The 15,650-nt window shown below is 44.0% G+C and overlaps 1 protein-coding gene across 1 annotated transcript; it reads left to right on the top strand.

Annotated features, from left to right (window-relative positions):
- Window positions 1-5,056: 5,056 nt before the first annotated feature.
- LOC306890946 (uncharacterized protein) lies at window positions 5,057-9,856 on the top strand (the record flags this gene model as incomplete). Its single annotated transcript, XM_079488373.1, has 1 exon — window positions 5,057-9,856. The coding sequence occupies exon 1, from the start codon at window positions 8,858-8,860 to the stop codon at window positions 9,854-9,856; it is 999 nt and encodes a 332-aa protein (XP_079344499.1). The 5' UTR covers window positions 5,057-8,857.
- Between the last annotated feature and the right edge of the window lie 5,794 nt (window positions 9,857-15,650).

Below are 15,650 nucleotides of genomic sequence, written 5' to 3'. Positions count from 1 at the left end.
TGCACTTACTGTTTGCAAATGACAAGGATGATTCGAGAAATGCTCCACTCATCACTCTCAGGTCACTCCGCAGCATACGTCTGATCACTTCTTTGTCACCCCCGACCTCACCGCTCCAGACAACGCAGATGTCTTACCGCTGGTCACTTTCCGGCGCTACCTACGGTCCCTCCCTCCTGCTTTTCCTCTGCTGTCTTGTCTGCACTCCCCCCTCTGAGGAGCTCTCTCTTTTGAATACCAACAGTGCCACAGACACTCTGTGTTCCACGCTTACATCCTGCTTGGACAACATATGCCCTCTTACATCTGGACCAGCCCGTGCATCCCTGTCTGCCCCCTGGTTATCGGATGTACCACGTGAGCATCGCACCAGCCTCCGGTCAGCTGAGAGAAAATGGCACAAGTCAAAAGACCATACTGACCTCTCTCTCTCTACTTTCTCCGTTGACGTCACCTCTGCAAAAACTGATTATAACCACTCGAAGATCAGCAACTCTCCTGACTCTCGCACACTCTTAAAAACCTTCTCTGCTCTCCTCTGTCCGCCTGCTCCCACACCTTCATCGGAGTTAACGGCTGATGATTTTGCATCGTTCTTCGTAAAGAAAACTACCGCCATCAACAGCCAATTTTCTACGCCACCATCACCCGCCTTTTCTCCTATGTCTGAAGAGGATGTTTCCAAGGTCATTGGTTCCAACCACCCTATCACCTGCCCACTGGATCCCATCCCCACCCATCTCCTCCATGCCATCTCTCCAGCAGTTGTGCCTGGTCTGACCCGCATCATCAACTCTTTGCTCACCACTGGGACATTTCCCACTGCTTTCAAAGAGGCCTGCATCACACCGCTAGTGAAGAAACTCACTCTCAACCTTACGCTGCTAGAACACTACAGGCCGGTGTAGTGTGTGAAAATGCATATCTTCCGTCAAAATGTAGATGACTGATTTGAACCTCTTACTATTTTCTGTCTTCTTAAAAAATTTTTTTTTACTTACCTCACTATTCTTAGCTTTGTATACTGTGCTAGGCTTTAATGGACTGGATTTAATTAACTTATGCATTTTGTTGCCTATATTGTTATAATTGCTTCCAATGTTTCCTCGTCTGTAAGTCGCTTTGGATAAAAACGTCTGCTAAATGACTAAATGTAAATTTTATGAAATGTGTAATGTCATGTGTAATGTGTAATGTGTAGTGTGTGGCCTTGAAATTTTAGCATGTCTACGTAATCATGAATAAATGCTTCTTGAGACACACAGTGTTGCTTCTTTGCATGCATCAAATGAATTGTTTCTGGCTATATGCATCCATGCATTAGTTTGAGAGGGGTGGAAATGGGACACTTGGGTGAAACAAAACTGCCCCAAAAGTACCCCCCCCACTTTAAATACAGTTTTTTCTAAGTCAATTTGGTACATTTCTCTGATCCGATTTGAAATTCTCAAAACTTCTTGTTCAATCCTTACATCCTTGTGTCACGTGTGCACATCAAACAAGCATTTTCTCATTTCTTTGAACAAGTTGCAAATGCTTTGGTACATCCATGCAAATGATTATGACAAAATTCTGTGCAGATTCCTACATTATCAATTGCTTATGTCATGTTGATCAAAATGCATTATAATGGGTCTCTGTAGAATAGTATAATCCCCACGACATTTAAGCACTAGTTTTACAATATACAGTAAGTATACTTTAAGTAAACAGTGGCATTTTATTTTACTCAATTTAGTGTTTTGCATTGCTATATTCTTTCCACATAGGACTGCAAGACAACTTCACTGTGTTGCAGACGGCCCCTTTTCACACCTAAACAGTCTTTTGACACTCTCTACAGGGATCTCATCCCTGAACAAGAGAGGGGGCAGATTGGAGATGACCTGCCAAAGTACGTGTTAGTTTGGGACAATGTCAGTTTCCATCGCTCCAACATCATCAGGCAATGGTTTGCGGCCCACAACAGGATGCTGGTGGAGTTCCTCTCACCCTACTCAACCACGTTGAGGAATTTTTCTCAGCATGAAGATTAAAAGTATATGATCGCCAGCCGCATACACAGATGACCCTTCTGGCTGCCATGGATGTAACGTGTGATGACATCACAGCTGATGCCTGCAGAGGCTGGATTAGACACTCTGAAAGATGATTTTCACGCTGTATCGCAAGAGAAGATATTTGTTGTGATGTGGATGAGAATCCGTTGCCCAAAAGACAGGAACGTCAGGAGGTGTAGGAAGACTGCACTGTAATTCCACTGCACTGCATGTACAGTTTTCCCTAAGGAGATTGTCTTATGTTCAGATTTCTACATTTGTTTGTGCTATGCAGTGCTGTCTTTTCCTGTCTGCATCACAATGACACTGTCTGTCAATAAATTATTGTACAAACAGTAAAAGCGTTAACGTGAATCATGTGCCGTCTCTTGCAATTAAACAATCAAAACCAGAAATGCACTTACTGTTTTGCAAATGACAAGGATGATTCGAGAAATGCTCCACTCATCACTCTCAGGTCACTCCGCTGCACACGTCTGATCACTTCTTTGTCACCCCCGACCTCACCGCTCCAGACAACGCAGATGTCTTACCGCTGGTCACTTTCCGGCGCTACCTACGGTCCCTCCCTCCTGCTTTTCCTCTGCTGTGTTGTCTGCACTCCCCCCCTCTGAGGAGCTCTCTCTTTTGAATACCAACAGTGCCACAGACACTCTGTGTTCCACGCTTACATCCTGCTTGGACAACATATGCCCTCTTACATCTGGACCAGCCCGTGCATCCCTGTCTGCCCCCTGGTTATCGGATGTACCACGTGAGCATCGCACCAGCCTCCGGTCAGCTGAGAGAAAATGGCACAAGTCAAAAGACCATACTGACCTCTCTCTCTCTACTTTCTCCGTTGACGTCACCTCTGCAAAAGCTGATTATAACCACTCGAAGATCAGCAACTCTCCTGACTCTCGCACACTCTTAAAAACCTTCTCTGCTCTCCTCTGTCCGCCTGCTACCACACCTTCATCAGGTTAACGGCTGATGATTTTGCATCGTTCTTCGTAAAGAAAACTACCGCCATCAACAGCCAATTTTCTACTCCACCATCACCCGCCTTTTCTCCTATGTCTGAAGATGATGTTTCCAAGGTCATTGGTTCCAACCACCCTACCACCTGCCCACTTGATCCCATCCCCACCCATCTCCTCCATGCCATCTCTCCAGCAGTTGTGCATGGTCTGACCCGCATCATCAACTCTTTGCTCACCACTGGGACATTTCCCACTGCTTTCAAAGAGGCCTGCATCACACCGCTACTGAAGAAACTCACTCTCAACCTTACACTGCTAGAACACTACAGGCCGGTGTAGTGTGTGAAAATGCATATCTTCCGTCAAAATGTAGATGACTGATTTTAACCTCTTATTATTTTCTGTCTTATTAAAAAAATATTTTTTTACTTACCTCACTATTCTTAGCTTTGTATACTGTGCTAGGCTTTAATGGACTGGATTTAATTAACTTATGCATTTTGTTGCCTATATTGTTATATTTGCTTCCAATGTTTCCTCGTCTGTAAGTCGCTTTAGATAAAAACGTCTGCTAAATGACTAAATGTAAATTTTATGAAATGTGTAATGTCATGTGTAATGTGTAGTGTGTGGCCTTGAAATTTTAGCATGTCTACGTAATCATGAATAAATGCTTCTTGAGACACACAGTGTTGCTTCTTTGCATGCATCAAATGAATTGTTTCTGGCTATATGCATCCATGCATTAGTTTGAGAGGGGTGGAAATGGGACACTTGGGTGAAACAAAACTGCCCCAAAAGTACCCCCCCACTTTAAATACAGTTTTTTCTAAGTCAATTTGGTACATTTCTCAGATCCGATTTGAAATTCTCAAAACTTCTTGTTCAATCCTTACATCCTTGTGTCACGTGTGCACATCAAACAAGCATTTTCTCATTTCTTTGAACAAGTTGCAAATGCTTTTGTACATCCATGCAAATGATTATGACAAAATTCTGTGCAGATTCCTACATTATCAATTGCTTATGTCATGTTGATCAAAATGCATTATAATGGGTCTCTGTAGAATATTATAATCCCCACGACATTTAAGCACTAGTTTTACAATATACAGTAAGTATACTTTAAGTAAACAGTGGCATTTTATTTTACTCAATTTAGTGTTTTGCATTGCTATATTCTTTCCACATAGGACTGCAAGACAACTTCACTGTGTTGCAGACGGCCTCTTTTCACACCTAAACAGTCTTTTGACACTCTCTACAGGGATCTCATCCCTGAACAAGAGAGGGGGCAGAATGGAGATGACCTGCCAAAGTACGTGTTAGTTTGGGACAATGTCAGTTTCCATCGCTCCAACCACCCTACCACCTGCCCACTGGATCCCATCCCCACCCATCTCCTCCGTGCCATCTCTCCAGCAGTTGTGCCTGGTCTGACCCGCATCATCAACTCTTTGCTCACCACTGGGACATTTCCCACTGCTTCTCAAAGAGGCCTGCATCACACCGCTACTGAAGAAACTGACTCTCAACCTTACACTGCTAGAACACTACAGGCCGGTGTAGTGTGTGAAAATGCATATCTTCCGTCAAAATGTAGATGACTGATTTTAACCTCTTATTATTTTCTGTCTTCTTAAAAAAGTATTTTTTTACTTACCTCACTATTCTTAGCTTTGTATACTGTGCTAGGCTTTAATGGACTGGATTTAATTAACTTATGCATTTTGTTGCCTATATTGTTATAATTGCTTCCAATGTTTCCTCGTCTGTAAGTCGCTTTGGATAAAAACGTCTGCTAAATGACTAAATGTTAATTTTTATGAAATGTGTAATGTGTAATGTGTAGTAAGTGGCCTTGAAATTTTAGCATGTCTACGTAATCATGAATAAATGCTTCTTGAGACTGTGGGGATTTTAATGTGTTTTAGAAGTGCTATTACATTTAATATGCTTCATATGCATTATTACTTTTATTCATTCATATGCTTCCTATGCAGTATTATTTCATATGCATTATCACTTTTATTCATTCATATGCTTCATATGCAGTATTATTCTATATGCATTATTACTTTTAGAAGTGTTTTATTATTCTATTACTTGCGTACGATAACCCTTAACCTCATTTAATGTGTTGGAAGTTAACCATGAAAAGTTAAGGTTTGATATTGAGCGCACTTGAAAGAGGAAGTGTGGGTGTCGCATGCAAAAGATAAGAGGAAGTAGCAGGAGACAGCGGAAGTCTCAGAATACATGCATGCAACTGAAGAGATACATTTAATGCCAAAAAAGGAGAAAATGTACACACACACATATTCCATTGTCTGACCTTTTAAACTATGTTGTTGCTGGGTAGAATTGGGCTGTGTAGGTTGTCATTTAATGTTTTGCAGACATTCTGAGAACGATGGGGTGAGAGCTGATTGGACTAATACCAGGCAACACGTCACCGGTCCACAGAGAAGATAGACGGCGTGAAATAACTATAAATATGATGCGGAACTGTTTTCCGGGGTTGTTTTCTGTAAAGACACTTTGTCTAAGGCAACCCAACAGCTGTTGTATTTTTTGAATCTTCTGATCAATAAAACTTCAAGATTTACTTTGACTGGCCTCCCTCCAATTTTGAACACGCAAGAACACATTTAGAATGTTCTATAGGTGGTGACATCCGACGTGATTGGAGAAAAGGGGCATTTAGAAGAATTGTAAAAGTCGGGGATTGACCGAGAACTGGGACGAGATAACTTTGAGTCCAACACACGGCCGACAATATAAAAGGTAAGCAGAAAACCTGTTTAAACTAATTTCTGCAAATTGAATATTCCAAATTCATGTGTTGAATTTAAAAGTATATCCGTGTCATTGATTACAAAATAGAAATTGTTGATATTTGTTGATCAGAATAAAAGGAGGGTTTTAAACATTTGAAGACGAGGTTAGATTCCTGCGTCACAATAGTTAAGAAGAGAACTATTGTTGGTTTTGAAGACGGGGTGAGAGGCCCGCGTCACAATAGTTAAAGATAAAACTATTGTTGGAAAATACTTTTGGGACGCCTACACGTAACCAGTCGTGAGTACGCCAAAAGATAAAATTATTGTTGGGAAATACTTTTGGGACGCCTACACGTAACCAGTCGTGAGTACGCCAAAAGATAAAATTATTGTTGGAAAATACTTTTGGGACGCCTACACGTAACCAGTCGTGAGTACGCCAAAAATAAGTAAACTGTATATATTGAGAGTTTATTCTGTAATGAATATTATTATACAAAAAGTATAGTAAAACATAAGTAAATTGTGTATATTTAGAGTGTATTGTGTATTGAATATTATTTTAAAAGAATAGTGAAAGACAATTACAGTGTATATATTGCTTGTGTATTGTGCAGTGAATATCAGTTTGTAGAATGTCTGAGTTTGAGAGAGAATGTGAGGAATACGGGTGTTCCCCGGTAATTATACAATGGAGTCAGAATTGTATGGAAGGAATCGGAGAATGTATTAATTAAGATAACAACAAAAATCAGGGAAATGGAGGAAAAAGCGCATGCAAGTTTAAACAGCGGCAGAAAGAGCTAAATGGAGCATTATGTGAAGATTGCGCATGACAGAACGAGTGTGTGGCTGTGCTTGAGACAGTGTAGGGGAGGGGTGTGTGTGTGTGTGTGTGTGTGCGTGTGTGTGTGTGTGTGTGTGTGTGTGTGTGTGAGACAGAGAGAGAGGGAGAGTGAGAGAGAGCCAGAAAGGGAGCGAAAGACAGAAAACAGCAACATTTAGGCATTTGTGTATGTGTTAATGGGAAACCAATGAGAGTTAGGTGTATGTTTAATGTATAAAGCCAGTGGCTGGATGAAGAGGTAGAATGGGTGTTCTGAGAGCATATATACAGTATACAGAGAGAGAAAGAGTTTTCTTAAACAAACACTTTGACTTCTGCAAAGATTAATTGTATTATATTTTATTATAGTTTGCTGATTCATCATGTGTTATAGGTTATGCAACTCAAAGTTCTCAGTTTAATTGTCAATTATTATTATATTTTGTTTTTGGGTGATTTCCCTGAAATTCTTTAGGTGGAATAAAATTGACCCCAAGGAAAACATCAGAATCAAATTGCTCTGATAATTTTGTATTGGAAAAAGTGAATGTCAAAATCTATTTTTGTTATTACAGACTTTGTTATCCTGGCAAGTCAGAAGGTGAAACAAATGTCCCAGCAGCCACCCCCACATACAGGCCCACCCTATGGTGCTCATCCCTATGAGGGGTACCCATAAGCACTATAACCATACACAAACCTTAACCAATCATGGGGACAAAACAATAGGCAAAGGGGTAATTGAAGAGGGAACGGGGGAAGACAGGGAGACGGGCGGAGCAGGGATCAGTGTTATGCGTGTGGCAGATATGGACACTGGGCAAGACATTGTCCACAACTGGTCACAAGGTCAAGGTCAGCAAAACGGACTACCTGAGGGGGGATGGGGTCCCCAAAGAGGTAGGTCCAGTGGTCGTGGCAGGGGACCACACACCCCAAATAACCCGGGGCAACATCTCTCGTCATTCTCCAACCTACAGGCGCCTATGCACCCTAACATGGGGCCCGGTGAATGGGGCGGAGCAATGTTGAAAGGGCACACAGAGAAAGTTGTGATCAAAGATGGCCTATGACTAAAACCATTACAAGTGAAAGTTTCAGGTCAGTGTCTGTCGCATTAATTCCTGTATTCCTGTAACGCCCAAATCCCTTTAGTAGTGAAACATATACTGATTAAATTATATTTGAGTTAGTATATTGTGTTCAGCAGAAGCCAGATGGGACCAAAGCAAATTGTTACCTTTCAGGTAACACACCTCATGTGGGGAAGAGAGGGACGTAGACATATATTGGGTAGTATTAGACCATAGTGTAGCGCCAAACTATATAATGAATGGTCACTCAACTTAACAAATGGTTCACATGTATTGATTTGGCAAGCGCTTTTTCCTGTATATCCATTGAAGAATGTAAACCCTGTGTGGCATTCACATACCGGGGGTGTCAATATTATTACAACAGACTAACCCAAGGATTTTTATAAGCTGCAGATATGCAGACCTAATGTTATATTTCCAGGTCGCATGATCACCTAACAGGGCTTGACGCTTACTATAACACAAAGGCAGGGTATTCTGAGTCATCCAAAAACCAACCACGGTGTAAGAAATGTTGCCATTTTTGGGCCTGACAGGATACAGTAGACATTAAATCCAAAATATGTAGCTTTTACAACCCCATTGCGACACCTCATCAAGCCACATGGCATGAAGAATCTCAAGGTTGTGTTAAATTGAACATTTAAAAAAAAAAAAAGAACGCATGTTTACATACCTTGAGTCCCATTTGGCCCATGCAGCTAACTTGAACTGCCCAAATTAAAAAATTGTCACAGCACTCATTAAATTATTCACAGACGGTAGTTTGAAAGCGGCTTATGCAGTGGTAGAGCAGGAAGGACATGAAATGGTTAAGAGGGATGCAGCAAGGTTAGATGGGAAGCAGTCAGCACAGAGGGCAGAAATGGTAGCAGTGATCAAAGCCTTGCAACATGCTGGTGAACACCGTGTGAACATCTATTCTGACTCTGATTATGTTATCACAGCTGTAAATATTGAAATGCCCTTAAGGCGACGATGTGGCTTTATCACATCGTCTGGTCGACCAATTAAGCATGCGCATGCGGACAGAGACCTTTAGAGGCTCTGATGATCCCTAGGGAGGTGGCCGTAATTAAATGCACTGGCCACTCTAAGATAGAAGGTCCTTTGACTGAAGGTAACAATGCTGAAGATCTGGCAGCAAAAGCAGATGAACCTTAATTTAAAACTAAAATTGGCTAAAATCTGTGCACAGACCAAATTGACATGGCTCGCAGCTCTTCCATTGGCTTTAATGTCTGTACGTTCGTCTGTCAACAGAATCACTGGCTTTACACCCTTTGAATTGCTTACAGGTCGATCATTTCCAGGACCATCGACGCCGCTGAAGCCAGAAGCCTGTGCACCAATTTCACACTGTGTTTATTATGACAAACTGACTGCTATGATTAAACATTTCTCCCAGCAGGCTCCAGTTGACATTGCCGAAGGGCCCATTCCGGCCCCGTCAGAGTGGGTTCGCCTAAAGAAGTTTCGCAGGAAGTGGAATGAGCCACGCTGGACTGAACCCCTGAAAGTCACAGCAAGGACGTCACATTGTGTTCGCCTATTGGGGAAAGGCGACACCTGGTATCATTTGTCATCTTGTGTTAATTGTGATCCACCAAACAGGTCGTTGGCTGAAACTGCGGTGGACCTGAGGATTCAGGTCCAAGAGAGGGAGGGTAACAGCGAAGCAGAACCAACCACAGGGCCATTACAAATTCTGTGTAAAAAAGGTGACATTTTTTCAAGCCCACAGGGTGAACCTCTAGCACATTGTGTGAGTGAGGATTGTGCATATGGAGCAGGTATTGCAGTGACATTTAAAAACAGGTACGGAGTGGAGAAAGTGAAGCAGCAAAACAAAAGAACAGGTGATTGTGCAGTAACTCACGAGCAAGACGGTAGAACTATTTTCCACTTAGTCACTAAAGCAAAATGCACGGACAAACCAACCTATGACGATCTCACAAAAAGCTTAACACAGATGAGAAATTGGTGTGTCGAACATAAGGTGAAGAGTGTGTCCGTACCCCGGCTGGGGTGTGGATTGGACAAACTAGATTTTCAAAAAGTCCAGAACATACTGAAACAGGTGTTCGAAGGAGTACAGATAGTGATAACTATATACTCATTATAATCAAGAGGTACGAATATTTTAATCATTTATACAATCATTTTTCATATTCAATCATTTTATGCAATTATTTTTCATACTCATTATTGCTGTGGTGATTTTCATATTCTCATTTTTTATATCTTTAATCATTTTTACAATCATTTTTATATTCATTATTGCTGTTGTGATTTTTATATTCTCATATTCATTAACGTATAACCACTTATTCCTTACAGTCAAGTACATTTTGTGTGATTTTAACCATATATATATTGTCACGAAATGGCTTAGGACAGAACCCAGATGCAGGAAGACGAAGGGTTAACGTAAACAAACTTTTATTAAATGAAACATCCACAATGGGAAAAACATGAACCAAAAAACAAGGCAAACAAACACCTCCCACGAGGAGGAGAAAACAAGGGTATTAGGAAAAATGAACTAATAAGTATACAAACTGGAACAACATGTAATCCAATGACGGACATCAGCATTGGGCATAGAGACAATAGACAATAGATAAAGACAATGCACCAACACTGAACAGAGAGAAACTGAGACCATATAAAGGGAGACACTAACGAGGAGTGATTACATGGGGAGAGTGGTGACAGCTGATGGGAATGAAACCCTAACGAGGTGAATTACAAAATAGACGATGGGAATGAAACCCTAATGAAATTACCAGAGATAGGAGGGTGGGGCTGAGAGACATAACAGGAAGACACGTGGCATCACGTAACAACATAAAGCCACATGTCTCCACACATAACACAACAAAAACCCGAAAGACGTAGCAATGTCATGACTCTGCCCAGGGAGCCCGAAAGCTCGAGACAGGAAGGACAGAGTCCTAACATTACCCCCGCCCCCAGAAACGCCCCATGGCGTCTCAAGGGAGAAACCTCAGCGGGCCAAAACACAAAAGCACAAAGACAAACACCACAAGCACAACACAGAACAAACTAAAGGGAACATAAGGGAGGCTATGAAGGGGTTCGGGTGGGTCAACAAAAACAACAAACATGGGAGGGGTGGTGGTGGAATGGGAGGCCAAACCTTGGGGACACCAGAAAAGGGTGGGACAGGTTGAGGAGACTTGAAACAACCGGACGAGACCGGCGGGGACTTGAAACAACCGGACGAGACCGGCGGGGACTTGAAACAACCGGACGAGACCGGCGGGGACTTGAAACAACCGGACGAGACCGGCGGGGACTTGAAACAACCGGACGAGACCGGCGGGGACTTGAAACAACCGGACGAGACCGGCGGGGACTTGAAACAACCGGACGAGACCGGCGGGGACTTGAAACAACCGGACGAGACCGGCGGGGACTTGAAAAGGCTAGGGAGAGGTGTGTGTCCAAGGGGGAAAAAAGTTTGAGGTGATGCCGGCCGGAGAACTGGCTGAGGCACCAGCTGGAAGTCCGCCTGCGGAAGGGCAGGTCCTGACGCCTGCTGAAGGGCAGGTCCTGAAGCCTGCTGAAGGGCAGGTCCTGAAGCCTGCTGAAGGGCAGGTCCTGAAGCCTGCTGAAGGGCAGGTCCTGAAGCCTGCTGAAGGGCAGGTCCTGAAGCCTGCTGATGGGCAGGTCCTGAAGCCTGCTGATGGGCAGGTCCTGAAGCCTGCTGATGGGCAGGTCCTGACGCCTGCTGATGGGCAGGTCCTGACGCCTGCTGATGGGCAGGTCCTGACGCCTGCTGATGGGCAGGTCCTGACGCCTGCTGATGGGCAGGTCCTGACGCCTGCTGATGGGCAGGTCCTGACGCCTGCTGATGGGCAGGTCCTGACGCCTGCGGAAAGGGAGGTCCTGAAGCCTGCGGAAAGGGAGGTCCTGAAGCCTGCGGAAGGGCAGGTCCTGATGCCTGCGGAAAGGCAGGTCCTGATGCCTGCGGAAAGGCAGGTCCTGATGCCTGCGGAAAGGCAGGTCCTGATGCCTGCGGAAAGGCAGGTCCTGATGCCTGCGGAAAGGCAGGTCCTGATGCCTGCGGAAAGGCAGGTCCTGATGCCTGCGGAAAGGCAGGTCCTGATGCCTGCGGAAAGGCAGGTCCTGAAGCCTGCGGAAAGGCAGGTCCTGACGCCTGCGGAGAGGCAGGTCCTGACGCCTGCGGAGAGGCAGGTCCTGACGCCTGCGGAGAGGCAGGTCCTGACGCCTGCGGAGAGGCAGGTCCTGACGCCTGCGGAGAGGCAGGTCCTGACGCCTGCGGAGAGGCAGGTCCGGACGCCTGCTGGATCGCTGGATGTGAACCCGGCTGGAGAACCGGCAGGAGCGCCGGCTGGGCTGGGTTACGTGCCCCCCTCCGTTGCCTCTTCCTCTTCTGCCGAGCCAATCTCCTGGTAGTCGGCTGGAGGAAGGAGGTGAAGGACGGGGCTGGCTCCGCGTTGGAGGCCTCCGAAGAGGACCCCCAGGACTCTCTCCTTCCACGCTTGCCCTGAAGACTGGTAGGTGGTGAAGAGGTTGCAGGGTCCGAGGCTGATGGTGCGGTGGTGGTCACCACCCCAAGCTCCAGGGTATGATCCTCGGGGATGGGGCCCAACGGAGAAGACAACCTCGGACAGACGGAGACACTGGGCTCCGGTCGGCTCATGGCGAACTGGAGCACACCCTCGAAGCCAAGCGGTCTCAGCCTCCTCATCTCCGCAGGCGATAGGGGGACCCTCAGTCCGCTGTTGAATGCCGCCGTCACCTCTTCCTCCCCGAAGAGCTCCTCCACTGCGGCTTCCAGGAACCTGTCCAGGTACTCGTCCCGGTCCAAGTTCCCCTGGCGAATGCTGGAGAGGGGACCAGGCTGGCGAGGCCTTGCAGGGAAAATCGCCGCCTGTTGGGTTCTTATGGGTTGGTGCATTCTGTCACGAAATGGCTTAGGACAGAACCCAGATGCAGGAAGACGAAGGGTTAACGTAAACAAACTTTTATTAAATGAAACATCCACAATGGGAAAAACATGAACCAAAAAACAAGGCAAACAAACACCTCCCACGAGGAGGAGAAAACAAGGGTATTAGGAAAAATGAACTAATAAGTATACAAACTGGAACAACATGTAATCCAATGACGGACATCAGCATTGGGCATAGAGACAATAGACAATAGATAAAGACAATGCACCAACACTGAACAGAGAGAAACTGAGACCATATAAAGGGAGACACTAACGAGGAGTGATTACATGGGGAGAGTGGTGACAGCTGATGGGAATGAAACCCTAACGAGGTGAATTACAAAATAGACGATGGGAATGAAACCCTAATGAAATTACCAGAGATAGGAGGGTGGGGCTGAGAGACATAACAGGAAGACACGTGGCATCACGTAACAACATAAAGCCACATGTCTCCACACATAACACAACAAAAACCCGAAAGACGTAGCAATGTCATGACTCTGCCCAGGGAGCCCGAAAGCTCGAGACAGGAAGGACAGAGTCCTAACATATATATTTTCTTAATCGCATATTGTCATTAAGTATACTGTGTGTTTAACCATTTCAATATTCAAGAGTGTTTTATTGTTCCTTTAAAGTCCAAAAGAGGGTAACGAGATGAGGCTGTGGGAAAATGGGAAGGGTGCGGGAGTACTCCTTGTCATCACCATCATCATAGTAGGAATAATTTTTAGCCTAACTGAGGGTCAGGAAAGCAACAACACCACATCGAAACCGAGACATAAAAGAGCCAGAGCCGATATGAGGTTACCATGTGAACAACTCGTACTTAACTATGTTTGGGGCAAGACCACATCATTTACTTTCGACCTATGCGCTGTCATAAATTGTGGGGGAAAAAATAGTTCATGGAGAGGGTACGAGGTATATGTGTGTATGGACGGGAATATGGACAGTGTTTGTAAGGCGTACAAGTCTAGGCAAACCCATAGGGGTGAATGGTGTCCGTCATGGAATAGTGTAATAGCATATACCGGTGGTTGGGCCCCGAAAGAACCCAGTCTTTGGACCCGTACCTCGGCAAAATTTGATTTTAAAATGCAAAGAGATTACAGTGCAAGCCAAAATCCACTCACCCTTTCAATATCCACCAGAACGGGATCAGTAAATTATACAGGGGAATTTTTCCTTATAATGGGGGTGCACAGCCCAGGAACAGATAAAAAAGCAGTAATAAAATTTGTTGTGAAGAACTCACATGAGGAAGAAAGAAATGAGACTGTAGCTGAGCCATTATCGGTAGAACAAAAGAATGGAGTAGTAGAAATAGATTACACCATGTTAAAACCAGAAGATATGATAGAAAGAGCCACAGGGTATGGAGAAAATAATTTGTGGCTGGAATGGATAATTACCACAGCCAGAGAACAGAGAATAGATGATTGTGTAGGATGTGCTAATGCAAGACCCCATTTATATACTGAACCAGCACCGTTGTACCAAAACGATAAATGGGGGTATGAGTGTATGCTGGCACTGACAAGAATGGCCAGTCCAAAAAATTGTAGTACACTAGCAGCAATATTCCCACCAATAACCAACCGTTCAAAGACAGGTCCATTTACACCACAGAAAGCAAATTATACATGTTATGATATTACACGTCAAATACCAACCATCAACCTGGGGGAGATAAACAAGGAGTGGTGTGATCAGATAATAGAAGATAATGGGACAAAAATAGGAACCTGGGCTAGAGCTGGATTGTATTATTATTGTGGCGATCGAAGATTGTTTACTAGGATACCCGAGGGAGGAAAGGGAGTGTGTGCTATGGTAAGATTGGGAGCCCCGATAACCCTGATAGGTGACAGAGCAGTCAGAACGGAAACCATGAATTCAGCAACTTTGGCTAGAAGACGTAGGAGACACATCCTCAAAAAGAGAGCAACAGATTCAATTATTGATTTATCATTGAATAGTCCAACGTATATCGACGCGATTGGAATTCCACGAGGAGTGCCAAATGAATATAAATTAGCGAACCAAGTGGCAGCAGGTTTTGAGAATATACCAATAATAGCTGCTATTTTTCCAGTCACCCCAAACAAGAATGTAGATAGGATTAATTATGTGCATTATAATGTGATGAGATTAGCAAATATGACAAGGGATGCCGTTGATGGTTTAGCAGAGCAACTAGCGCCAACTTCCCTGATGGCCATCCAGAACCGTATGGCTCTGGACATGCTGCTGGCAGAGAAGGGAGGCGTGTGTTTTATGTTTGGTGATCTTTGTTGTACTTACATCCCTAATAATACCGCTCCAGACGGATCAGTGACCAGGGCATTGGAAGGATTGAAAACTTTGTCTATAGAAATGAAAGAACACTCTGGAGTTGACAGTCCGATTGGGGACTGGCTAGATAAGGCGCTGGGTAAATGGAAATCACTAATGATGTCAATTGTTGTATCAATAGCTGTGCTCGTGGGAATTTTGGTAACCTGTGGATGTTGTTGTATTCCCTGTATCAGATCATTATGTAATCGATTAATCGTAGCGGCTATAGAAAAAAAAGATCTCGCTCCTCCCCCTTACAGTATGCCATTGCTGTCTGGCGACCAATTAATAGACGACGATGAGGGTGATGACAACGATGAATGCAATTATGTGTGACCTTTTTTTTAAAAGGTCAAGAGAGGGACTGTGGGGATTTTAATGTGTTTTAGAAGTGCTATTACATTTAATATGCTTCATATGCATTATTACTTTTATTCATTCATATGCTTCCTATGCAGTATTATTTCATATGCATTATCACTTTTATTCATTCATATGCTTCATATGCAGTATTATTCTATATGCATTATTACTTTTAGAAGTGTTTTATTATTCTATTACTTGCGTACGATAACCCTTAACCTCATTT

Source organism: Barbatula barbatula (assembly GCF_947034865.1).
Source record: "Barbatula barbatula genome assembly, contig: scaffold_102, whole genome shotgun sequence".
NCBI lineage: Eukaryota > Metazoa > Chordata > Actinopteri > Cypriniformes > Nemacheilidae > Barbatula > Barbatula barbatula.
Note: the sequence above shows the minus strand (reverse complement) of the source record. Positions and strands in the feature narration are given on the sequence as shown.